Here is a 24,790-nt window from a genome sequence, read left to right on the forward strand (position 1 = left end):
TTGGAGGAAGCTTATGGTAGAGAAATAAATATTTGATTCTCTGTCGAAAGCTCTGGTGGACATTGTTGTGTGGCAACTGCACATTTTAGTGGCTTTGTATTGTCCTCAGTACAAGGTGCACCTGTGTAATGATCATGCTGTTTCTTCAGCTTCTTGATATGCCACACCTGTCAAGTGGCTGGATTATCATGGCAAAGGAACAATTCTCACTAACAGGGATGTCAACACATTTGTGTGCACAATTTGACAGAAATAAGCTTTTTGTTTTGTATGGAAAATGTCTGGGCTTTTTTCTTTTATTTCAGTTCATGAAATGTTCATTATACATAGAAACAATAACTGACTGATGTCTTTGTCTTCCTCTAGGTTCATGGGTGTGTGTGTTCAGGAAGGCCAGCTCCATGCTCTGACTGAGGTAAGAGGAACCACTGTTTGTCTTTGTGACTTAGAGCCTTGTATAGATGGCCTACACCTCCAGAAACATGACTGCACCGCTTGCTGTCGTGTTTCAGGTCGGGATGTTGGGACACTGTCTTATTCTGTTTTTCCATCCACTCTATTATGGAATGTGATTCTAGAAATGATGGGTTTTCTAGCATCAGTATAGGCCTAAATGCCTTTTACTTGTAATGTAGCTAATACTGTCATATTGCTCATTGAGTCCTGTTGCAGTATGGTCAGCTTGTTATGTAATGTAAGTCTCAGATAAGTATAACTCACTGAAAGGTGACCTCATAGCCATGATTATAATGAAAAGGTATTGTGAATTTTTATCAAGGGTTTTTCTTCAGGTGAATGGGGGATGGGTTCCATTAGGGCTAAGGGTTATGTTATATTTCTGTCAAATTGTGCACAAAATGACTTGACCTATTTTTAACCTAAGTCGGTGTGTCCATGTAATCCAAATAGATAGCCCTGTGCTAATGATAAGCGTTGATTAGTAAGGGGAGTAGCTTTACGACTGACTGCCCCATCTGAGCCCAAGCACTCGTGTGAAGTGAATGATAGCAGGAAGTTATCCAATATGTGGATCCATGGAGATGAAGACTGGGAGAGAGGGGAAACTTCTCACACACCAGTCTCCTCAAGCCAGGCTGTGAATACTGAAAACATGGCATCATGGGGTTATGTTTTCCTGCTACTGCTGTATAAACAGAACTAGCTGCTAGCTACCAGCACTGTCTGCTCTGGCTGGATCCTGGCCGTAGCAACGGGCCTGATGAGTCTCCATGGTAGGAAATGAAGAGTCAAGTTACCGTGCAGCCACAGGCTTAGAGATGCAATCACTCATCAGGGCTCTACAGTGTGACCATTTTATTCCCACATATGCCTAAATATTTTGCTGTGTGACCTAGAATCTTAATTTAGGAGGACCAGTGCACCTAGAAAAATGAACGATTCTAGCTTTATTGCCTCATATATTTTTCATTGTGTTCCTACATTTCTTTGTGTGCCTACACTTTTCCATTTAGAATCACTTGCTCCTTGTAAAGCCCTGCTCCTTGTAAAGCCCTGCTCCTCCGATCAAAACACCATTTGACTCCGCTGGCCCTGCCAGGGCCCATCGGGTTGGCACAGTAACCTCTGCTCTGCTTCCCACTGCCTGACAGACCTCGTTTACACATTAGGCAAAGACCGATTAGGAGCATTATAACCTGGGTAATCCATGAGCCACTGGGGGGATTAGGCTATTATTTGAAGCTGCTCGCAGTGGTCACAAGAGACAATTAAGTCCCATTTCCTTTCTGGCTTTCTTAGCTTTAATTCACGAAGGCTCAGGGAAAGCCTTGTCTTCAGCGAAGTGTATCAGTTAATGATTTCTAAGAGTTGCACCTGCCTAGAACAGTGTTTTATGCATGTTAGTTGTTTTGGATATTGTCCAGGCCTAGGCTACTATCTATATCTTACTATAAGTAAGATTACCTTTTTTAACATTAAAACTGTCTTCTCTTGAGATTCAAGTCATGTTTAGTTTTACTGCAAGATATGAATTACAACAATGTTTGTTAAAATGATGTATTTTAGTGTCTCTGCTGCTATGGCCACTTAGGATAATATGGATGATCTATCCCATTAACTGTTTTGCCTGTCAATCAATCACTGTGGGTGGGATGTTTGAGGCAGAGTTGGTAGGGTTTCAGACCTGTCAATCAATCACTGTTGGTGAGACATTTATGGAAGGCAGTAGATTACTAATCTAGACAGAAGAAATAGTCTAGTCTACCCTTTCAATGTAGTTTATTGTGGTTAAAATCTAAGAAAAAAGGTTGTGTTCTGTCAAGTAACATATTGTTTCTCAATAGGGAATCTATTTAAGAAAAAAAAAATTGGCAAACATTTTCTGATTTTGTGCACCTCCGCTTTTATACAAAGTCAGGTGCCCATGAATAGACCGACAGGTATGATTTGAACAATAAAACAGGTGTTAAACATAGGCCTGATTACCAACAATGATGAGACCGCCTATATGGTGTAGGTGAGAGCCCTGGCGAAAGCCCTGGGAGTGGTGCTAGGAAAATAACCTCTCCCTCAACGTCAACAGCAGAGAGCGCACGCCCCCACCACATCGAGGCCACAGTGGGGAGGGTCAAAAGCTTCAAGTTCCTCAGCAAGTTCCTCAGGACGTGAAATGGTCCCTCCACAGCGCCTCTTCGACCTCAGGAGACTAAAGAAATGTGGCTTGACCCATAAAGACCCTCACAAACTTCTGTCGGGCTGTATCTCCGCATGGTACGACAACTACACTGCCCACAACTGCAGGGCTCTCCAGAGGGTGGTATGGTCAGCCCAACACATCACCAGGGGCACACTGCCTTCCTTCCAGGACATCTACAGCACCTGGTGTCACAGGAAGGCCAAGAAGACCCGAGCCACGACCTGTTCATCCATCTAGAAGGAGGAGAGACCGTACAGGTGCATCAAAGCTGAGACCTGATAAACAGATTCTGTCTCCAGGCCATCAGACAGTTAAACAGTCACCACTAGCCGCCCAGTACTCTGCCCTGAACCTTAATCACTGTTCTAGCCAGCTACCACCCAGTACTCTGCCCTGAACCTTAATCACTGTTCTAGCCAGCTACCACTCAGTACTCTGCCCTGCACATTAGACTGCTTTGTTCTATGTACATAGTCATTGAACACTAGTCACTTTAATCATGTTTACATACTGTTTTACCCACTTTATATGTATAAACTATATTCTAGTTATGGCTCATCCTATATAACTACTGCTGTACACCTTTCCTATTAATATACTGTCTACACACCATTATACACTCAGTGGCCAGTTCAGTCACTTAGCAATGGCTTGCCATATAAAGCTAGCAAAAAGGCATCCGGGCATTCAGTTACTGTACGATTGAACGTTAGAATGGGCAAAATGAATGCCGTCCGTTCACAAACAACCCATCACTAGGCTACACCAGTGACTGTATGGGACTACGCTGACGAGTCACTTTAGCGGTCACCGGCAGGTCTCGACGTGGGCTTCGACTCCTAGGAAAATACAAACAAGATCTTTGGTTTACATGTCCTGATGCCATGGACATATAACTACGTTGTATGATTCATGAATTGAAAAGCGGGATATAGGAGATTTGACTTTATTTAGTCTGTTTGACACCTTTTATGAACTACTCAGCACAAGCTGTTTGGTCTTCCATTCAAATAACAGTAAATAGCCTATATGACCACCGATTCTGTGGCTGGCTAAACACGCAAAAGAAAATGTAAGTGAATGTGCCATAAAACAATAATTACGTGGATTCCAACTCCTCTTTACCACTTACATTACATGGGACATAAATTCACTCACAGGAGACGACGAATAAGCATCATGCTCTCCCTCCTCCGTGAAAAGAAATGTTACCGCAGCCAACCACAGCGCACAAAAATAACACCGGTACTGAGCGGCAGGTGAGACAGCAGACTGGCAAACCAGAAGTTTGGCTTTGACAAAGGCGCCTGTCATCGCTGTCTGTGACTGACAGGGGCCTGTGCTATCAATAGATCACTAAAAGATGCATATCGTTCATTCTAGTGGAAAAAGGCTATACAGACTTTTCTGACTAGCCAATTTAAACATTTTAAATGAAAAGAAGCCTAGTTAATGAAGTGGGGGGAAAAGTAGCCAGCTGACAATGTGTTTGTTATCGTCCATTTATCCAACAGCTGGCGCTTGTGGAAAACATTGATAGATTTGTTTCTCCATCAACATATCCTGTTTAGTCACATTTTCACTGCCTGGGTTCTGCCCTTTTATCCTCCAGTCCACTACTCTTGCTCTCTGTGTTAATGGCCTTCCCTTCTCCAGGTTACCTTGTCAGGGTTTGGGGTGGAGGTGAGTTGATGTGGCCTTGTAACCTTACTTGTGTGCCTAACTTTTGGCCTTGGCTCATTCATCTGATCTGGAGACTGTCGCCTCAACCCACAGGGTGCATGGAGTGGGTCATGTCTGCACTGACCGACTGGCAGCAGGATTTGTCTGGGCTTTACCCCTGTGAAGTGGAGGCTCCTAGTGGAGCGCTAGGCTGGCAGACGACAGATGCGGGGGGCTACAGAGGAATTTGTAAGGCAAACAAGCTGTAATCCTCTCCTGCGTCTGGGATTGGTTTGGGGATGGGCTGCAGGGCAGGGGGAGAGAGTATTACAGCGCGGTGGCCTTTCAGCGCGTAAGACCAAATGACGCGCGCACACACACGAGTTGGTGTGTTTCTAGGTTGACTTATTATTAGGCCTACTTCCAACATTCTACCTGAACAAAGGTAGAAGACTGCAGCACAAGTCAAATGTGTGTGATGCTTTAACCTCCGCTTTGGGCGGGCTAAATTCCATTGAAAGGTTAAGCTGTTAAAGGTACAGGCTAAGGGAGTTTAGTCTTCGTTCACATACATCATTTATTTACAGTTCCAACTGGGGGAAGACAGATGCGTTTTGACTAATATTATCTTTTCTAGAAGTTTTCAATGTATTCATTGACAGTTTGACAAGAAACCTAAAACACACTCCGGAGTTATTTTCCAAATGTTTGTTTTGTGGATGGATTAATCATTCTACATGATATAGGTTAGTTCTGTGTGGGACAGCCAAGCCTCTTCCGAGCCGACAGAGCTACTTTTAAAACTACTGAGTGGATTTCCAATTCACTTAGCTTTTTCTGCAAGCAGGCAGTCTTGTCTGTCATTGTCCTCAGCTGTGCTTGGCATTAGCATCAATCTATGTTTAGAGTGCTCAGAGTAAGTCGATTGACTTTGACTGGTCTTCCTGAATGGGGCGGGGCATAGCCCCAATTGACCAACAGGATGCTGTAACAATGTCTGTACAGAACATTACTTCATATCTCAATAACTCATGTAGAGTATGTACACGATAGTCATTGAATTCAATAGTGTACATTTACTGATAATGTGTACTTTTTGCTCACATCAAGGTGAAAGCCTGTGACAGAGGACAACTTTCATTTGAAACCTTCCTAAATTGTTCTGTTTTCCCCCTCTCGACCTTTCTGCAGTACATCAACGGTGGGAACCTGGAGCAGCTGTTGGACAGCAACAAGCCTCTGAGTTGGGCAGCCAGGATCAAGCTGGCCTGTGAGATCGCCAATGGCCTGGGCTACCTGCACTCCAAAGGCATCTTCCATCGGGACCTCACCTCCAAAGTGGGTGGCAGTTGACTGTGGGTGGATGCGTCCGAAATGTGGTGCACTGTTTCCTTTCTGAAACAGAGATAATAGATCTAGTCAGCATTTATATACAGTAACGTGTGTTCCAGTGCATTTTCTTCAAACCATAGGAGTTGGGACCTGGTTACCATGCAATAGTACTTGACGTTATTGTGATTCTCTGGCTGTATCGGTTTCTTGTATTGCGGGTTGAAACTGAGCCACGTGGTGCTTTGACTCATGCAGGGTGTAAACCTCTTTGACTTGAATCTAATCAACCAGCATGCAGTACATAAAGTTCATTTGTGATTCAGTTCAAGTATGACTGACTGAGCATTCACTGACGCTTTCCCTTCATAAATGTCAGTCATTTTAGAAGCTCATCATGGAATTTGTGCTCACTGTTTGTCCTCAGAACTGCCTGATCAAGTCCGATGAGAACTGCTACACTGCAGTGGTTGGAGACTTTGGTCTCGCTGAGAAGATTCCCAACTATGAGTAAGTCATTTCCATGGTAACGGTTATATATTAAACAGGGGCCAGTGCTATACAAACACAATGTTGGTTTACATTCATTGCTTAAACAGTTTTTAGCACGATACATAAGATTTAAGATCAGGACTGAAATTGAATCCCACGGTTTAATTATTATTTTTTTAACTCTAAAAAGAAAATCAAGATTTGCTTCTTTGAGTCCAGTGAAATGTCTCTGTAGTAAATGAATGTGGGGCTGGGAGGTAAAGGGATGGACAAGTGCCAGTAGGGGGGAGGGTCATTTGATTAGGCAGGAACATGAAGTACTGTTTTGGAATAAACTGGTGCTCTAGGCTAATAATACCAGAGCAGGTTAAGAAGGCCGCTCTCTTTCTCTCTCCAGGCTATGACTTCATTATTACATATTAATCTGATGAAGAATCGACCTAACAAATATTTTGGCTTGTTTGATAATTGTTGTGATAAATATTGCAAAAATAGTCAAATTGTGTTTTGTTTTCTAACCTTTTATTTAACTAGGCAAGTCAGTTAAGAACAAATTCTTGTTTTCAATGACGGCCTAGGAACAGTGGGTTAACTGCCTTGTTCAGGGGCAGAACGACAGATTTTTTTACCTTGTCAGCTCGGGGATTCGATCTTGCAACCTTTCGGTTACTGGTCCAACGCTCTAACCACTAGGCTACCTGCCACCCCGATCTACTGTAATGAATTGCATTATTCGCTCACCCAAAAGGCTTGTAACCTCCAGTCTAATGTTTATCTTCCTGTACTTGTGCCTGCAGTGGTGAGGGGGAGAAGCTGGCTGTGGTGGGCTCTCCCTTCTGGATGGCCCCTGAGGTGCTGCGAGATGAACCCTACAATGAGAAGGTATTGGTATTTTATTAAGATCCCCATTAGCTGTTGCAAAAGCAGCAGCAGCTCTTCCTGGGGTCCACACAAAACATGATACATAATACAGAACATCATTAGACAAGAACAGCTCAAGGACAGAACTACATACATTTTTAAAAAGGCACACACAGCCTACATATCAATGCATACACAAACTATCTAGGTCAAATAGAGTAGAGGCGTTGTGCCGCGAGGTGTTGCTTTATCTGTTTTTTTAAACCAGGTTTGCTGTTTATTTGAGCAATATGAGATGGAAGGAAGTTCCATGCAATAAGGGCTCTTTATAATACTGTATGTTTTCTTGAATTTGTTCTGGATTTGGGGACTATGAAAAGATCCCTGGAGCGATAAGTGTGTGTGTGTGTGTGTGTCAGAGCTGTCTGTAAGTTGACTATACAAACAATTTGGTATTTTCAACACATTGTTTCTTATAAAAAGAAGTGATACAGTCCGTCTCTCCTCAACTCTTAGCCAAGAGAGACTGGCATGCATAGTATTTATATCAGCCCTATGATTACAATTAAGATCAAAACGTGTCGTTCTGTTCTGGGCTGCAGCTTAACTCAGACTTTCCTAGCAGCACCGGACCACATGACTGGACAATAATCAGGATTAGACAACTAGTCTGCAGCGCTTTGTGGAGTGTGGTGTCAAAAAAGCAGAGCATCTCTTTATTACGGTTAGACCTCTCCACATCTTTACCATTGACGGTAACGCCAAGTCATATTTTTTTCTCCTCAACTTGTCCAACAGCCACACCATTCATTAGCAGATTCAGCTGAGGTCAAGAATTTAGGGAATGATTTGTACCAAATATAATGCTCTTAGTTTTAGAGATGTGCACTACCAGTTTATTACTGGCCACCCATTCCAAAACAGACTGCAACTCTTAAAGGGTTTCAGTGACTTCATTAGCTGTGGTTACTGATGCGTATATTGTTGAATCATCAGTATACATGGACACACATGCTTTGTTTAATGCCAGTGGCAGGTCATTGGTAAAAATAGAAAAGAGTAGAGGGCCTAGAGAGCTGCCCTGCAGTAAACCAAACAGATCCACAGATGATGCAATCTCTATTGCACTTCACACTGCCCTTTCCCACCTGGACAAAAGGAACACTTATGTGAGAATGCTATTAATTGACTACAATTCAGCGTTCAACACCATAGTACCCTCAAAGCTCATCACTAAGCTAAGGATCCTGGGACTAAACACCTCCCTCTGCAACTGGATCCTGGACTTCCTAATGGGCTGCCCCCAGGTGGTGAGGGTAGGTAGCAACACATCTACCACACTGATCCTCAACACTGGAGCTCCCCAGGGGTGTGTGCTCAGTCCCCTCCTGTACTCCCTGTTCACCCACGACTGCATGGCCAGGCACAACTCCAGCACAATCATTAAGTTTGCAGACGACAACAGTGGTAGGCCTGATCACCAACGACGACGAGACAGCCTATAGGGAGGAGGTCAGAGACCTGGCCGGGTGGTGCCAAAATAACAACCTATCCCTCAACGTAACCAAGACTAAGGAGATGATTGTGGACTACAGGAAAAGGAGGACCGAGCACGCCCCCATTCTCATCGACGGGGCTGTAGTGGAGCAGGTTGAGAGCTTCAAGTTCCTTGGTGTCCACATCAACAACAAACTAGAATGGTCCAAACACACCAAGACAGTTGTGAAGAGGGCACGACAAAGCCTATTCCCCCTCAGGAAACTAAAAGGATTTGGCATGGGTCCTCAGATCCTCAAAAGTTTCCACAGCTGCAACATCAAGAGCATCCTGACTGGTTGCATCACTGCCTGGTATGGCAATTGCTCGGCCTCTGACCCCAAGGCACTACAGAGGGTAGTGCGTACTGCCCAGTACACCACTGGGGCTACGCTGCCTGCCATCCAGGACCTCTACACCAGGCGGTGTCAGAGGAAGGCCCTAAAAATTGTCAAAGACCCTAGCCACCCCAGTCATAGACTGTTCTCTCTACTACTGCATGGCAAGCAGTACCAGAGTGCCAAGTCTAGGACAAAAAGGATTCTCAACAGTTTTTACCCCCAAGCCGTGTGCCCCCCCCAACCCCTATTTTACGCTGCTGCTACTCTCTGTTTTTCATATATGCATAGTCACTTTAACTATACATTCATGTACATACTACCTCAATTGGGCCGACCAACCTGTGCTCCCGCACATTGGCTAACCTGGCTTCTGCATTGTGTCCTACCATCCGCCAAACCCTCTTTTATGCTACTGCTGCTCTCTGTTCATCATATATGCATAGTCACTTTAACCATATCTACATGTACATACTACCTCAATCAGCCTGACTAACCGGTGTCTGTATGTAGCCTCACTACTGTATATAGCCTCTTTTTACTGTTTTATTTCTTTACTTACCTATTGTTCACCTAATACCTTTTTTTGCACTATTGGTTAGAGCCTGTAAGTAAGCATTTCACTGTAAGGTCTACTACACCTGTTGTATTTGGCGCACGTGACAAACTTTGATTTGAGATCCTTCCATTAAAGAAAACCCTTTGAATTCTATTAGATTGACATATTGTGGATTCAGAGCCGAGGTTGAAAAGTTTTTTTTTATGGTCAATAATATCAAAGGCTGCACTGACATCTAACAGCACAGCTCCCATAATCTTATCAATTTCTTTCAACCAATCAGTCATTTGTGTCAGTGCAGTACATGTTGCCCTTCTCTATAAGCATGCTGAAAGTCTGTTGTTAATTTGTTTACAGAGAAATAGCATTGTATTTGGTCAAACACACATTCTTTTCAGCAGTTTGCTAAGTGCTGGCAGCAAGCTTATAGGTCTGCTGTTAGAACCAGTAAAGGCCGCTTTACAACTCTTGGGTAGCGGAATTACTTGGGCTTCCCTCCAGGACTGAGGACAAAGACTGTCCTCTAGGCTCAGATTAAAGATATGACAGATAGGAGTGGGTATAGATTCAGCTACCATCCTCAGTAGCTTTCCATCTAAGTTGTCAATGCCAGGAGGTTTGTCATTTTTCATGGTTAACAATTATTTTTCCACCTCTTCCACAATAACTTTACAAAATCAAACTTGCACTGCTTTTCTTCCATTATTTGTTTTTTATACATTAATATAATTACTCACTGTTTGTCGTGGGCATTTCCTGCCTAAGTTTGCCCACTTTGCCAATTAAATAATTGGCAACATCAAATGGTGATGAATAAGCCATCAGATTTGTTGAAAAATGGTTTTGAATTCCGCCCATAATTTAATTTAAAGTACTCAAGTTTTTTTCCCATTCAATCTTTATATCATTGATCTTGGCTTCTAATAAAGATTCTTATTATTTTTGTTTAGTCACATAATTTCTAAATTTGCAGTAAATAAGCCATTCAGATGTACAGCCAGACTTACTCCTTTTGCCCCATCTCTTTCAACTATACAGTTTTTCAATTCCTCATCAATCCATGGAGCCTTAAGGAAGGTCCCTGATCTCTAACCCTTGACCTCTACTCTTGACAGGACTGGACAGGACTACTGGTCTGATACACATCAACCCCTCAAGCTAAGAACTCATCTCAAACGCCTGTCTCTCTGTTTTCTTCCTTTTCCAGGCAGATGTGTTCTCCTACGGTATTGTCCTCTGTGAGATTATTGCCCGAATACAGGCCGACCCCGATTACCTTCCTCGCACTGAAGTTAGTATTGCTCCATTTCCTCAGTCCTCCTCATCCCCTTGATACATCACATTACATAAGACCCATATCTGGGATTTAGTTGAAATGAATTTCCTGCCTGACCTCTCTCTCCCCACTCCCTCCATGATAGAACTTTGGCCTGGATTATCATGCCTTCCAGCACATGGTAGGAGACTGTCCTCCTGACTTCCTGCAGCTGGCCTTCAACTGCTGCAATGTAAGTAGGCCCTCAATCTCTCCGTTTTCCCAAAACACAACTGCTTCCAAAATCTTTATTCCCTTGTGTGGAATAGAAACTAGAAACACAATCTGATCGAGCAGTACCCCTGATCTTGTTTGACCTGGCTGCTGTATCCCCCCCCCCCCCCCCCCCCACTCCTCACCATGTCCGTGTCCACTTTCTCCAGATGGACCCCAAGCTGCGACCCTCGTTCCCTGAGCTGGTAAAGAGGCTGGAGGAGATCCTGTGTCGGCTAAAGGCCGAGGAGTCTGAACGAGAGAGGATCCCCCTCTGTGGGGACATCGATAAGAAAAGCATCCCTAAAGGTGATGCCTCCAACCTCCTATCTAACCCCTGACTGCCATGGCAGTGACTCTGTTTTATGGAATAGCATGATCAAACATAATTTTATGAGGAAAGCATATCATATGCACGATCAAAACCATAAACATCACCACCTAACAAACTCCAGAAAACAACACAAACTGTGTAAAGATGCCCCTCAGCAATCCATTTCCCTTCAATGTACATTTCTACAGGCAATGAAAGCTTGCCTCGCATGCCTGCCATGTTAGCCCGCAGTCCTGCACCCCGCAGTCATTGACACCCAGTTTCCATGTAATAGCTGCACGGTGCAGACCAATGGTTTCTTGGAACCAGGAAGAAGCTGTTGTGCCTCCCAAATGGCACCCTATTCCCTTTTGTAGTGTAATACCTTTGACCACATCCCACACTATGTAGGGAATAGGGTGCCATTTTGGATGTACCCCAGGTCTACTCTAAATAGGTCCAGTTGCAAGCCAGGGATGTCCTTTCCTTCCCAAGCCCTGTCCCAAATAGTCCCCTCAGTCCTTTCCTCTACTTTTATGATGCACAGTGTCTGCTTGCAGGTTCAAGTTGCCTTACAATTTAGCACGAGGTAAATCTCTAACCTCTTGAGTGTTTCGCAATCACCTGATTCTTTGAAGCAAAGAATAAGATACAGTACGGTTATTTGTTGTTAGGTGGAAACCACCTTCCTTTTGAGTAGGTTGTAAATAATTTGTATTTTCTCAGATCCTATTTCAATTCTAATTTGGTTCAGGGGCCATTTGGAATGTTAGGGCATGGCTTTGTTTTTGTTTAGCTGGCTTTCATTCCTTGGCCAGTCATTCTGGATCTACTTTCTCTGAGGCCCAGTCCACTTTAGTATTTCTACTTTATCTTAATTATTTGCATGTATTTCCCATAATGTTTTGCCCTATGCCATTTACTTCTATGTAAGAATTTGACTGTGCCTCGTTTATTTTTATATCTTTGCATATATTGCCCCCTGGTGGCTACATTGGGAACGAACACTTCAAAACAATAATGTGTTGTGTAGTAGAGATTTGACTTGTCTCGCTCTTTCTCCGTGTCTCTTTCTCTGTGTCTCTCTGTCTCTGTCTCTCTCTGTCTCTGTCCAGGTGACAAGGTCCAGGGGATTAAGAGGTTGAACCCGTTGGGTCTGGAGGATGATAAGATCTCTCCCAAGTCACCTCGTCCTCGCCGCAACATCTGGCTGTCCCGCAGCCAGTCAGACATCTTCTCCCGCAAGCCCAGCCGGAAGGTCAATGTCCACGACCCCTACTACAACCCGGGCCCCAGGGCTGTACCAGGGGCCCGCAAGATCAACCCCTTCAATGCCCGCGAGGACCTGTGCGGAGGCAAGATCAAGTTCTTCGACGTGCCCAGCAAGTCTGTGTTCTCCCTGATGTTCGACCTGCACTCTCCCCAGGACAATGTGTTCTCCTCTGGGACCCATATCCACTCTGGAGCCCACATCCACCCAGGTATGTGGCAGGAGACCTGGTTTACTGGCAGACAGTGCCGCTCTCTGCCCGCCTCCCCCCAGCTGGCCCTCTTGGATGGCTGCTGCCCCCTTTCTGCCACTGTCTCCAAGTGTGACCCGGCACAGCTGGGCCAAGAGGTCCGACAGAAGGTGCTCAGCGCCTGGGCCGGGAAATATGCTGTGATGGAGATCCCTCCATACTGTGGGGGGAAAGAAACAATAGAGGAGGAGAACAGAGTAGATGAGAGCGGGTCTCTCTCTCCCATGCCCAGTGACCGTACAGAGGCTATGGACTGCTCTAGCAGCCAAGGGAGTCCAGAGGAGGACAACGTCAAAGACAAACATGTCTGCTGCCCCATGCAGGCCCAGAATGGAGGCCCAGTGAAGGACAGTAGGGATGCTGTGTCTGAGGAGATGGAGGCTGAAGACCAGGAGGGCATGCAGCTGCAGAGCACTCCCTGTCCAACAGTCACTATCAGCCCAGCCACAAACCAAGACCATCTGAATCCCATCATACTGGTGCCTTGTACGGCCCCACACTCCTCCACAGAACTGCCCTCTAAGTGTGACATCATCTAGGCCTTAAACAGGTCAAGGAGAACGGGAGCCTTGTGTGAACGTTTTTAACCTAGAGAGACACTCCTCAGATAGGAATGATGACGTGTGACGTGTGATGATGATCAATGCTCTGCAGATATTCTTTATTTTTTAAAGATTTCCATTTAATATACTGAAAAACGTGTATTTTATTTCTTAAAAAGGCACCCCTAAACCAGGGGTCTCATAATTCGTTGAGGTTCTGTGTGTATGCTGGTTTTAAATCACTGCCTTCTCCTTGATATTCAATGGTATTGTGTTTATCTTCTGCCCCATGTGGAAATGTAGGAGAGTAGATGCATATGATATTAAAGTAACACTTCTAACACTTACTAGGGAGAAAGGGTTGAATTCTGAATGAAAAACAGCATACTCACTGTCTTTCCAACATTGAGACCCCCACCCCTGCATCATCTTGATTAGTGGTATTTCTGTACTATACAATGGTGCCTGCCAGAAAGGAGAGCCAGACCATATCAAGGCTAGTAAAATTAGTGTGGTTCACCAGACTACAGAGGTCTCTTATGGAGACTAAAAATAAACTGCTCTTAAATTTGCGGTAAAACCAAATACTGTTTGTGTAAATGTGCACGCCCACGTGCACTGGAAATGGTTTGTACGTACCTTTTTAACATATCTATGATTTAAGCGTTTGGTATAACCTGAGTGTCCAAACATTGGGAACTGCTGTTTCCATGAGACTGACCAGTTGAAAGCTATGATGTCACCTGTTAAATCCACTACAGTATAGATGAAGGGGAGACAGGTTAAATAAGGATTTTTAAACCTTGAGACATGGCTTGTGTGTGTGTCATTCAGAGGGTGAATGGACAAGACAAAATATTTAAGTGCCTTTGAACGGGGAATGGTAGTAATTGCCAGGTGTACCGGTTTGAGTTTGCGTGAACTGCAACGCTGCTGTGTTTTTCACGCTCAACAGTTTCCCGTGTGAATCAGAATTGTCCACCACTCAAAGGACATCCAGCCAACTTGACACAACTGTGGGAGGCATTGGAGTCAACATGGGCCAGCATCCCTGTCGAAGGCTTTCGACACCTTCTAGAGTCCATGCCCTGACAAACTGAGGTTGTTCTGAGGGCGGGGGGGTTATTTTATGTCCGTCCTCCATCATGAAAAATGATGGCATCATGATTGATATGTGTTAAACTTGTGGAATTAGGTGTGGCTTGAATGTGGGATCACATGTTGAGGTGGGTCCTATTTTGGCCTTAATTTGAAAGCTCTGTTGGGTATAAGGAACACTAGTTGGCATGGATGCATCACTCTCTCTCACACACACACACACACCAGTTGGCATGGATGGATCACTCACACACTTTGGTTCACTACTCTCTTGGCACATGTTTTGGTCTACTGAAATGTTCCTGTCTAACCACTTTAATAGGAAATTGCACTTGAAAGGAAAACATTTGAACTTTATCACAATTTCTATGCAATAGATGTAAACTGCATCAGGATAATTTTACATAGAGGATCTATTTTGATGTAAAAATCAATATTCCTTTTTTAGGTCTTACTGTTTGAGGTGTGTGTGGATGCCATGGTGTGATGGAGATGTTAGAACTATCCTGTTTTTTCCTCTGTCTTGGCTGATGTTTGAACAGGTAACAGGATCTTTCAGGCAAAGCTGAAGAGCTTACAATTCAATAGTTTTTTACGTTGATATAGAACATGTGTCCGCAATCGTTTTTAAAATAAATTGCTAACTTTAGCTTCTTATGCTTATTTCAGTGTGATCCTATGAACATAGTCATACCGAGTGCACTACAGGCTGATGGACTAATGTGAAATCGTCTCACTTTTCCTGCCAAACCTCACATCAAGTTGTTAAGACACAAATGGCCATGTTTGTCATAACCAAGGAAAAGCCTTTTTATTGAAACATAATACTGTATCAACAAAGATTTAAGATGTGCAACAAAGCATGTCTAACTAAAAAGGCTTTATTATAAACGAGGAATACATTTGGTTCCATTGAATGTTTATATAGTTCCCTCTGCACTGCTAGAAAAGCTTTTTCCCCACACAATGTCCATCTTGTGCATGTGAGCCTTGGAGGACTTGGAGAAGGTGCTCTTGACAATATGCATCGGGACAGATTTGCCACTGAGGTAAACTTTGTTCAGGCACTCAGGGAGCCAGGACTCTGAACACGGTGGCTCACCTACTCTCTCTGTCAGAGTGGCGGCGTAGGAGAAGATGTAGCCGGTCATGAATGCATCGAACCCTGCCCGGTGGGAACCTCCTTCCAGCTTCTTCCTCTTGGACTTTTCTTTCTTCGCTGCATCAGATGTGGCCAGAGGCTGTGGCTCTGACACATCATTGCCTTCCACCTTTTCTTTGTCAGTCTTAATTTCTTCATCTGCAGACACAGCCTGTGGCTCTGCGACTCCGTTGCCTTCCTCTACCTTCTCGGTTATCATTTTCTCACCGCTCTCTGACCCCTGTACCGGAGTCCCATCTACCTGCTCTGTAGCAGGGGGAGGTTTGCTGTCTGTGTCAGGGATCACCTGGTCCGGGCCCTGCTCTCCATCCTCCAGCTCCATATGGGCCTGCTTATTCTCGGAGGCACCTTCAAAGTCCACGTTTCCCTGAGAAGAGTTTTTTCTTTTCCTCTTCCGTTTCTTTTTCTTTTCCACCTTGTTTTTTTCATCGTGCTGGATGATGAGGTCAGTGTCATGTGACAAGGGACACTGTGACCCATTGGGGCACCAACCGTAAGCCTGCAAAATACAGAATGTTAGGTTAACAAAATAGAGAAATTTGACTTATTTGTATGGCAGCACAGCCCCTGAAATGACTTATCAACTGTATAAAAGCTTTCTCTTATCTTGCCAACCCACATTGTCACACCTGAGAAGCAGAGGTTCTGTTGTCTTTGGAGGTTAACTTTTGAATCCAAACAACTCTGATGCTTATAAAAGGGTATTTCACTTTTTTGTTCCTGAACTGATGTGCTGCGATACCTACACTTTCCCATGAGCCATGGTGCACCTCTCTCACTCAACATGCTTTGTAACTTAGGCTTTGCCTTGTATGTGAACCCATTCAAGTTATTAAATAATACTTGCTTTGATATTCGCTCCTCATTACCATTCCTTGATCTTAGTCTGCCAAATGCATAATACTTGGGTGCACAAGGTTTACATAGTGTCTTGCATAGGGCTAGTTATCTTATGTAGGCAGATAATTAATTGAATGCGTTAATTGCTTAGTCTTATTACGAGTTGCATGTGTAAAAATAAAATACTTAAATATTACCCCATTGCACGTGTGTCAGCTGAAGTGTAACAGGGTCATAATGCAGGGTCAAGACACTGCATTGTTCAGATTCAGTTTTATTATCATTAGAAAAATAGCTTGGTTATACACTAGTTATTGCATAACAGTCCATGAAATGCCCCAGTGCTGATTATTATGGCACAAATTTTTGAGATCCTTTAAAACAGAATCTGGGGTCGCCTACAAGTTTAAGAAGTGATGTACTTACAGAGAAACGCTGGCAGACATTCAGCGGTCCCTCCAGGCTAGACCCGGCCAGGCAGGGCCTGAAGTCCACATAGCTGGACAGGTGGCCTGAGTATTTGCAGAACTCCAGGAACAGATGGTGCCCATTACCACCAACCTCAAGAGACTTGCTGTTGTCCAATTTACTGTGGGGGAAAAAAGAGCACCAAAAATACTAACTACTTCCTTGAATGTGTAGTAGTAGTAGTAGTAGTAGTAGTAGTAGTAGTAGTAGTAGTAGTAGTAGTAGTAGTAGTAGTAGTAGTAGTATGGGTGTGTGTCATATTTAGTTTACTAACCATTTCTTGTAGGCATACTCCAGGTAAGAGGCAGCAAAGCGCAGCTCATACTCTGTGGCGTACTTGGTGTCATATATCCCAGCTGGGAACATCTGGGACAGGTCAGCAGTGAAAGTGCCAAGTTTATCTGGCAGGTGGGCATAGAAGCACTGATACAGGAACACCATGTCGATCAAACCATTGTGTAGAACCAATGGCTTGCGAGCACGCAGGAGTTCCACAAACAGCATCCGCATGTTTATTCCATGGGAATCCCCTCCCTGGATACAAGAAAGGAACAGAACTCTGGATCACTTACATGTAAAAAATAAGGAATAGTCCAGGATCTATGACAGATCACAACTTTATCTCACCGTGTCATTGCCCTTGAGATAAGGGACACCCTCAGCATATTGTTTGTTGAAGTCAAATCCATGTTGCACCAGGAACTGCACAGATTGTGGTTCAATTACATACTCCTCACTGCAGAGCAACGTCAGGTTGTACACCTGAACAAGGTACGTATCATCATCCTGCAAAGAGATATAATACATCAAATAAAACAATGTAACATTTTATGTTAAGCTTTCTGAATGTCAGAATGTGCAAAGGATACATTTACCTTGTTTTCAAGTTTCTTAAAGCAAGCAAACCCAAGGGAGAGAATGGAGCGTGTGCGAGCTGCATTACATATGGCTTTGTAACGGTCCTCTATGCATCTTAAAATTAAAACAGAGATCTAATGTAAAACTTGAGATTGAGATAGCATAGTGAAAGTACATTGGGTAAACCCAATTAAATCCCTTTTTGACCGCATCCCTTTAGACATGTTTGCCTGTGGAAGAAGTGCATTTTTGGACCTGAATGACAAAACATTTAGGAGATAGAGGTGGTCAAGGTTGACCCATTTTGCATACCCCACCATACCATGAGACATCCGACTTTCTTCATCACCGGAAAAGATAAACGGTTGAGTTTGATCATTTAATCAAAATAGTATCAGATGTTATATTTGCATATGTTTAGATCCTATTTCACATCGGAAGTTTTTGTGTTGTGCCCGCCATCAGCTGAGACAGCATGCTCTTGAATACAGGGTGGCTGTCATTTCAATCCTAGAAATACATTTCATAGACTGGACCTATCCCTTCAGACCACAGCAACTTAGCTGGTATACCATCGAAATGTAAATTGAATTGAAATTTGAACATCTAATTAGTACAACAGATCACCACCACTGTCGAATATCAACTTAAATCATGTATTTTCTATTATCTATATTTCAAAGGGTTTCCTATGGAGGTTTGATAGTATAATTTAAAGGAACATATATGCCCATTCGAGTCAACATTCTCTGATGTATGGACCTCCATCTTTGTAGTACCATTTTAAAGTTGACATTTCACTGTTATTCCCATTTTAGTTCATTTATCAGCCAAAACATGACACCCACCCTGTATCCAAGAGCATGTTGTGTCTGAACTGATAGCAGGCACAATAAAAACCTTAGATGATGTCAAATAGGGTATAAGCTACAACATATGCAAATATGAAGAAGAAAAATAGGAATGGACGTGTTTTTTGTAAATAGACTTGAAGTTAATGAAAAAAGAAAATACTTATAGAAAAGTTTGACAACCCTGTGTATAAGCTTTTAAATGTTATAAATCTCAGCCTATTGAAAAGATAGATGTCTCATGGTACGGGATGCAAAATGGGTCAACTTTGAGCACCTTTATCTCTTGAATGTGTTGGCACTCAGGTCCAGAGTCGCTTTCTAAAAACTTCTACAATTGGCAAAATGCATGAGAGGTTTTGCTTAAATCAAAAGGGGTTCTGTCAAAAAGTGACTGAATTCAAATGGATTTACCCCATTAGCTACATTAAAGAATGAAGAAAAACCCAGAATCAACCATACTCACTCTGCCAGCAGAGCTTTTCTGCTTCCAAGCCCACTCAATTCCTGAAACAAAACATGCAGACATTATATGACATTAGTGTCAATGGGCTTAGAGACGTAAAACCATCAATGTACCCACAGCCGTTTGTCTGCAAAGCTCGCTGTAACACTTACTGTATCCAGTGCAATGAAGGAGGCTGTCTTGATTGCAAGGACCATAGCAGGCCACAGTTCTTTGAAATTATCATTTTGCACATCAATAACAGGGACTATCATGGAGGATGTCATAGCTAACTAGTTAATATATGGAACACAACCAAAATGTTCAACTCAGTGTAAGCTAGTTAGCTAACTGAACATGGGGAGTGATTAGACTTATTGAATGATCAGGGAGCTCATTGCAAAAGGTTTTCGGTTGTCCAGTGAAAGCTTCCTGTTCACTACTATGCGTTATTCTTCGTTTGTCGGATTGCATTGATTCGTTTCTCAACAATCGTTTTCAGGGAGGAAGACCCAAATTCTTGGCAAGAATTAAGCGCAGCTGTAAACATCCAACCAACGTGGTCTGAATGGGTCCTTACAGATTGTACACCAGCAACACACAAAGGACCCCAGTAGGAGTGGACAAAGTTTTCCAATTTAAAATGTTAAACCTTCGTTTTTACCATCCTATAACCATCCTTTCAATATGGGGACGATGTTAACTAAATATATATTGTATATTTTGTTAGTCTGCATAAATCGAATTTTAATGGAGGATACTTTATAGTTCTCTGGAAGAAATATTTGAAACATGCAGTCACATGGGCAGCTCAAACCCGTGACGTTATCAAACAACCGTTGAGGGCAGGTGCGCCATTTTGGCTCAAACAAAGTCGGAAATTATTTACTTTGCAATTTCATATTATTTGGCATGCTAATATCGCTTAATACTTTTGTGAACCTTTGGGATGATAAAATATCTTATGTGAGCTCATGGTTCAACCATGTTCTATTTAGTTTTGTTTCCTATGAGAACAAGTGTAAAGTTCTGGTAGCCTTCGCTAGCTACAAGCTAGCTCTGTTGTTTGATTGGAATGCAAGTAACTGGGGCTATAGTTCGCTTGCTAGCTAGCTGCATGCAGCAGTTTTGACTTGTTAGCGCGATAGGTATGGGTGGGTGTTCCGCTCCAAATTGCTCAAACTCAACAACCATTGGGAAGCAACTATTTCGTTTTCCGAAAGAGCCTATACGCAAGAATAAATGGCTTGTAAACTGCCGGCGTAATTTTGTACCAACTCCACATTCCAGACTGTGCCAGGCAAGTTTATGGGTGACTAATGTTAACCTTTACTGGCTAGCTAACGTTAGCTAGTTTGGTCCACCAGTCAACAATTCCCAACTCCAAATTAGAACAAAACATGTTGACATGTTTGTCTACACTTTGAATATAATAACTTATTTGATTTAGTGCAATATATAATGCACCAAGAGAAAATACATCGATATTTAGCCAGCTAATCCTACAGCTATGTCTTCTTGCAGGACCATTTTGAGCTGAGTCAGTTTGAAGAAATAGCCAGGTCGCCAGCAGGGGGAAAGAAGCTAAAACCAAACGCTATCCCCACTCTTTTCAGTGTGCAAAATCCACCTTATCCCATCACCCCACAGATAGTGCTACCTTTCAAACCAGAGCCAGGTAACTACTTTTTTCTTCATTTCTCAAAATCACAACATCTGTCAAAATAGATATTGGCACATTATCAGATTGTTGAATACTGGTAGGCCTAATGCAAATGTTGGTCCAGTTGTGCTAACATTTTTTTTTTTTAACTGTTAGTTCCTGATTGTAACAGTGCATCAAGTGAGTGATTCAGATGTGTTGTTAATGTTCTCTGTATACCTAGTAGAGAGAGATCTGAATGTGGGGGATCATGGCTATGCACGGCGGCAACCAACTCTGGGCATGGAGGAAGATGCTGATGAACTACACAAGGCAGAGGAACGTCCTTGCACCCATTGTCAACCTTACAAAACCCTGCTGGAACAAGAAATGCAACACACTGCCAGACTTCAGAAAGAGGTGTGTTGGTAGCTACCTTTTCCCAACTAATTTCAAACGATTGCCTCATATTTCCTAAAACATCTTTCTCTAGTCAAATCTTTTCAGTGTAAATTATGTTATGTGAAATTATACAATGGACCCTTTACACTTTCAGTCATTAGAATTTTCTCACAGAAGAACAACATAGCATTTTGTGAGAATCTTAGAAAAGATAACACCTCAACATGTTAACTTGTGTGCAGGCTGAGGAAATGAAGAAGAGGATGTTCAAACTGGACAGAATAGAGAGGGGCCTCCAGACATTTCTGTATGAAGACCAGATCCGTGCCCTGACCCTGACCAAGCGTTCCCGGAGAGCTGTGTGGTCCCACGAGACAGTGCTGAAGGCTCGTAAAATCCGATGTGCAGTCGGTGCCAAGGGTTATGAATTCCTTCGGGAGTTAGGCTACCCTTTGCCCTCTTATAGAACTTTATGCAACCGCCTGGAGGAAAAAATCATGGTGACGACAGCCATGGGCTGTGATGAGCTTGCAGAGCTTGGTCTAGGAATCATATCTACATGTGACAGTCCAGAGGGAGATGGGGACAATGAGGAGGCTTTCATTGGAGTGATGTCATGACTCATGAATGAGAGATATTTGATCAATTTGTTTGACTATGTGTTTCATTTTGAAGAATGCAAGGCAAAATGACAGGACAATATAACAGAGACTGAGGACAGCTAGTAGCCCTATGCGGTGAAGAACATGTGGAAGCATATGTACAATGGGAGATGTTAGTGTTAAAGCGTTCTTGCTTCTGGACTTGGTTTCACATAAAAGGTTTTTTTTTTTTAGAATGGTTTACTCATGCTAAAGAATTTGGTGTTTTATTTTGGGAATGACACGTAAGCTCCTTCAAAACAATAAAGAGCAGCAGTCATCTGCCTTAAAGCGGCAATCGGCAGTAGAAACAATAACAAAGCGGCCTCCCCACCCCTGGCTCAGTAAAAAGCTGAGCGATGGGGCTGGAGAAATTGAATATAGATGCAAGGATTGACCATCCATGATATCAAAATTATAGTTTTAATCATGTTTTGAGGCTATATAGTGTTTGTTACATTTTCTTTGTCTACAAACATTGGAGTAAAACAAGCTTATATTTGGAGTTCTAATGGGGTTTGACAGTTGAACTAAGTTCACGAGACATAAGTTATATTCTTCAAGAATCAATGAGTACACATTCAAGTCCAAAAATGGATGTAGCAACTGCTGATTGCTCCTTTAAGCTTTGAAGCTGCAATTTCAAATCACCTTTGTGCTCAATGTGAGGTCATAATTCAGAAGCTACGCTAAATAATTTGTTGTGCACCTTTTTTCTTCAGAATGTTTGACAAATGCAAAGGAAGAGCAGAATTTTTACCCCTGTTTGCAGAGTTTTTAGTTGCTCTTCATTGTCACTTATGTTAAGTGGACAAATTGGAGGATTCGTTTGTATTTTGTAATGGGAATCTGTTTAGCTGCATTTGGAAACTGCAATGCAGTATGCAGCCTTTGGAGAACTGTGGTAGCTGCATTGTATACTGGCTGCGCCCCCTGAACTTAGGCTGAATAACCTGAGGCTTCTTTTGTTACAATCACTAATGGGATACTAGCCAGCAAGCAGAACCTCTGGGTGGGAGGAGGGTTGTAGAAAACACACTAAAAAGGCAGGAGAGTATGCAGTACCCTGATCAAAACAACGGTACTGTAAAATAAAGAAATCTATCTAGTAGGGCTGGGAATCGCCAGGGACCTCATGATACAATATTATCACAGTACTTTGGTGCCGATTCGATGTTTGGTATTTTATTAGATTTCCCTTAGCTGTTGAGGCAGATACTCTTCCTGGGGTCAACACAAAACATGAAATGTGAAATAATACAGAACATTAATAGACACAAAAAAATGCATACGTAGCCTACATGTCAATACATACACACAAACCCTCTTGGTCAAACAGGGTAGAGGCGCTGCTTTATCTGGGTTTTTCTTTTATATGTGCTGTTCATTTGAGCAATATGAGATGGAACGCAGCTCCATGCAATAATGGCACTATATAATACTGTACGCTTTCTTGAATTCATTCAAGATTTGGGCACTGAAGAGACCCCTGGTGGCATGTCTGGTGAGGTAAGTGTGTGTCAGAACTGTCTGTAAGTTGACTTTGCAAACAATTTGGGATTTTAACACATCAATGTTTCTTATAAAAAGAAGTGATGCATTCAGTCTCCTCAACTCTGAGTCAAGTGTTCCAAACATATCACTCATATGTCTTCTGCAAAGGGACAAGAAAGAGACTTGAGAAAACAAGTTTTGATCAGTCATGGAAATAAAAGTGCTGAAAACAAATTGGCTCCATATTTAAGAAGAAGATGGTGAACAAGCTATGAATAAGAAATACTAGAGTTTTGGTGCAGGTACAGTCAACCAGCGCAAATATAGTATTGCAATATTGTCAAAATGATACATCGTCAAAAAAATATACCAATATGTAACTCCATTTTTTTTTCATCACTACTATCAAGTAGGCTGCCTATGTTTGTGGCTTTTGTTTTTTGTGATGTTGAAGTGTTCACTTTTATCAACAGTGTGAAACATTGTTTTGCAAAGGAGACCATACCTTACTCATAGTACTATAACTATACTGAACAAAAATATAAATGCAACATGTAAAGTGTTGGTCCCATGTTTCATGAACTGAAATCAAAGATCCCAGAAATTTTCCATATGCACAAAAAGCTTCTTCTCAAATTTTGTGCACAAATTTGTTTAGATCTGTGTTATTGAGAATTTCTCCTTTGCCCAGATAATCCATCCACCTGACATGTGTGACATCAAGAAGCTGATTAAACAGCATGATCATTACACAGGTGCACCTTGTGCTGGGGACATTAAAAGGCCACTCTAAAATGTGCAGTTTTGTCACACAACACAATGCCACATATTTCTCAAGTTTTGAGGGAGCATCCAATTGGCATGATGACTGCAGGAATGTCCACCAGAGCTGCTGCCAGAGAATTGAATGTTAATTTCTCTGCCGTAAGCTGCCTCCAACGTCGTTTTAGAGAATTTGGCAGTACGTCCACCCGGCCTCACAACCGCATATCACATGTAACCCTCCAGCCCAGGATGCCACATCCGGCTTCTTCACCTGCGGGATCGTCTGAGACCAGCCACCCGGACAGCTGATGAAACTAAGTAGTTCTGTCTGTAATGAAGACCTTTTGTGGGGTAAAACTCCTTCTGATTGGTTGGTTCCTAAGTGGGTGGGCCAATGCCCTCCCAGGCCCACCCATGGCTCAGCCCCTGTCCAGTTATGTGAAATCCATAGATTAGGGCCTAATGAATTTATTTAAATTGACTGATTTCCTTGTATGAACTGTAAATCAGTAACTGCATGTTGCATTGATATTTGTGTTCAGAATAGATACTATGAAACTGATTCATGAAACAGGAACTATTCTGTTGACATATTTATCATATTTGGATTAGTATTAATATAGCGCTCCTCTGGAATGTTGTGACCTTTGAAAAGCCATGCCCACCACCCTGTAGATTTACTTTTAGCCTGTACTGTACTTTGACCTAATCATTCAGGGTAGAAAGAGCATTGCTATGGTCAAAATCAATTGCAGTGTTTTTCCAAAATTCTGAGAGCCAAAAGAGGT

General features: G+C 42.7%; 3 protein-coding genes across 8 annotated transcripts in view; 2 read left to right on the plus strand and 1 right to left on the minus strand.

Annotated features, from left to right (window-relative positions):
* The window catches only part of LOC110530325 (dual specificity testis-specific protein kinase 2), a 33,685-nt gene extending 20,002 nt beyond the window's left edge, over window positions 1–13,683 (plus strand). For all 5 annotated transcript variants that reach the window (XM_021613277.3, XM_021613275.3, XM_021613276.3 and 2 more), the window contains 8 exons: window positions 367–415; window positions 5,510–5,656; window positions 6,075–6,157; window positions 6,937–7,021; window positions 10,641–10,724; window positions 10,855–10,941; window positions 11,132–11,270; window positions 12,390–13,683. In XM_021613277.3, coding sequence (XP_021468952.3) covers window positions 367–415; window positions 5,510–5,656; window positions 6,075–6,157; window positions 6,937–7,021; window positions 10,641–10,724; window positions 10,855–10,941; window positions 11,132–11,270; window positions 12,390–13,333 — 1,618 coding nt within the window. In that variant the 3' untranslated portion in view covers window positions 13,334–13,683. The remainder of the gene's footprint in view (window positions 1–366; window positions 416–5,509; window positions 5,657–6,074; window positions 6,158–6,936; window positions 7,022–10,640; window positions 10,725–10,854; window positions 10,942–11,131; window positions 11,271–12,389) is intronic.
* A 1,536-nt stretch (window positions 13,684–15,219) lies between these two features.
* On the minus strand, window positions 15,220–19,645 carry LOC110530326 (target of EGR1 protein 1). The gene is made up of 7 exons (XM_021613279.3): window positions 19,232–19,645; window positions 19,080–19,120; window positions 17,780–17,876; window positions 17,532–17,690; window positions 17,179–17,438; window positions 16,863–17,025; window positions 15,220–16,095 (listed from the first exon to the last, which is right to left on the minus strand). Exons 1-7 carry the CDS (start codon window positions 19,343–19,345, stop codon window positions 15,355–15,357), a joined length of 1,575 nt encoding a protein of 524 aa, XP_021468954.3. The 5' UTR covers window positions 19,346–19,645; the 3' UTR covers window positions 15,220–15,354.
* Window positions 19,646–19,872: 227 nt separating this feature from the next.
* On the plus strand, window positions 19,873–22,393 carry LOC110530327 (THAP domain-containing protein 1). Of its 2 annotated transcripts, none has more exons than XM_021613281.3 (4): window positions 19,873–20,358; window positions 20,583–20,736; window positions 20,948–21,120; window positions 21,345–22,393. In XM_021613281.3, the coding sequence occupies exons 1-4, from the start codon at window positions 20,209–20,211 to the stop codon at window positions 21,720–21,722; spliced, it is 855 nt and encodes a 284-aa protein (XP_021468956.2). In that variant the 5' UTR covers window positions 19,873–20,208; the 3' UTR covers window positions 21,723–22,393. The 2 variants fall into 2 exon arrangements, with proteins under 2 accessions (XP_021468956.2, XP_021468955.2); XM_021613280.3 differs by having other exon boundaries at window positions 19,878–20,358; window positions 20,945–21,120.
* The last annotated feature ends 2,397 nt before the right edge of the window (window positions 22,394–24,790 follow it).

The sequence above is a fragment of the Oncorhynchus mykiss genome, chromosome 8 (genome assembly GCF_057628025.1).
Source record: "Oncorhynchus mykiss isolate SJ-2025 chromosome 8, ASM5762802v1, whole genome shotgun sequence".
Classification (NCBI taxonomy): Eukaryota; Metazoa; Chordata; class Actinopteri; order Salmoniformes; family Salmonidae; genus Oncorhynchus; species Oncorhynchus mykiss.

Excerpts from the sequence above, each read along its gene's own strand:
- LOC110530326 (XM_021613279.3), bottom strand. The coding sequence starts at position 19,345 with ATGACATCCTCCATGATAGTCCCTGTTATTGATGTGCAAAATGATAAT. Across the intron at positions 19,121-19,231 it reads CCTTCATTGCACTGGATACA|GAATTGAGTGGGCTTGGAAG; the intron begins GTAAGTGTTACA and ends GTTTTGTTTCAG. Across the intron at positions 16,096-16,862 it reads ATGTCTGCCAGCGTTTCTCT|GCTTACGGTTGGTGCCCCAA; the intron begins GTAAGTACATCA and ends TGTATTTTGCAG.
- LOC110530327 (XM_021613280.3), top strand. The coding sequence starts at position 20,209 with ATGGGTGGGTGTTCCGCTCCAAATTGCTCAAACTCAACAACCATTGGG. Across the intron at positions 20,359-20,582 it reads CACATTCCAGACTGTGCCAG|GACCATTTTGAGCTGAGTCA; the intron begins GCAAGTTTATGG and ends GTCTTCTTGCAG. Across the intron at positions 20,737-20,944 it reads ACCTTTCAAACCAGAGCCAG|TAGAGAGAGATCTGAATGTG; the intron begins GTAACTACTTTT and ends CTGTATACCTAG.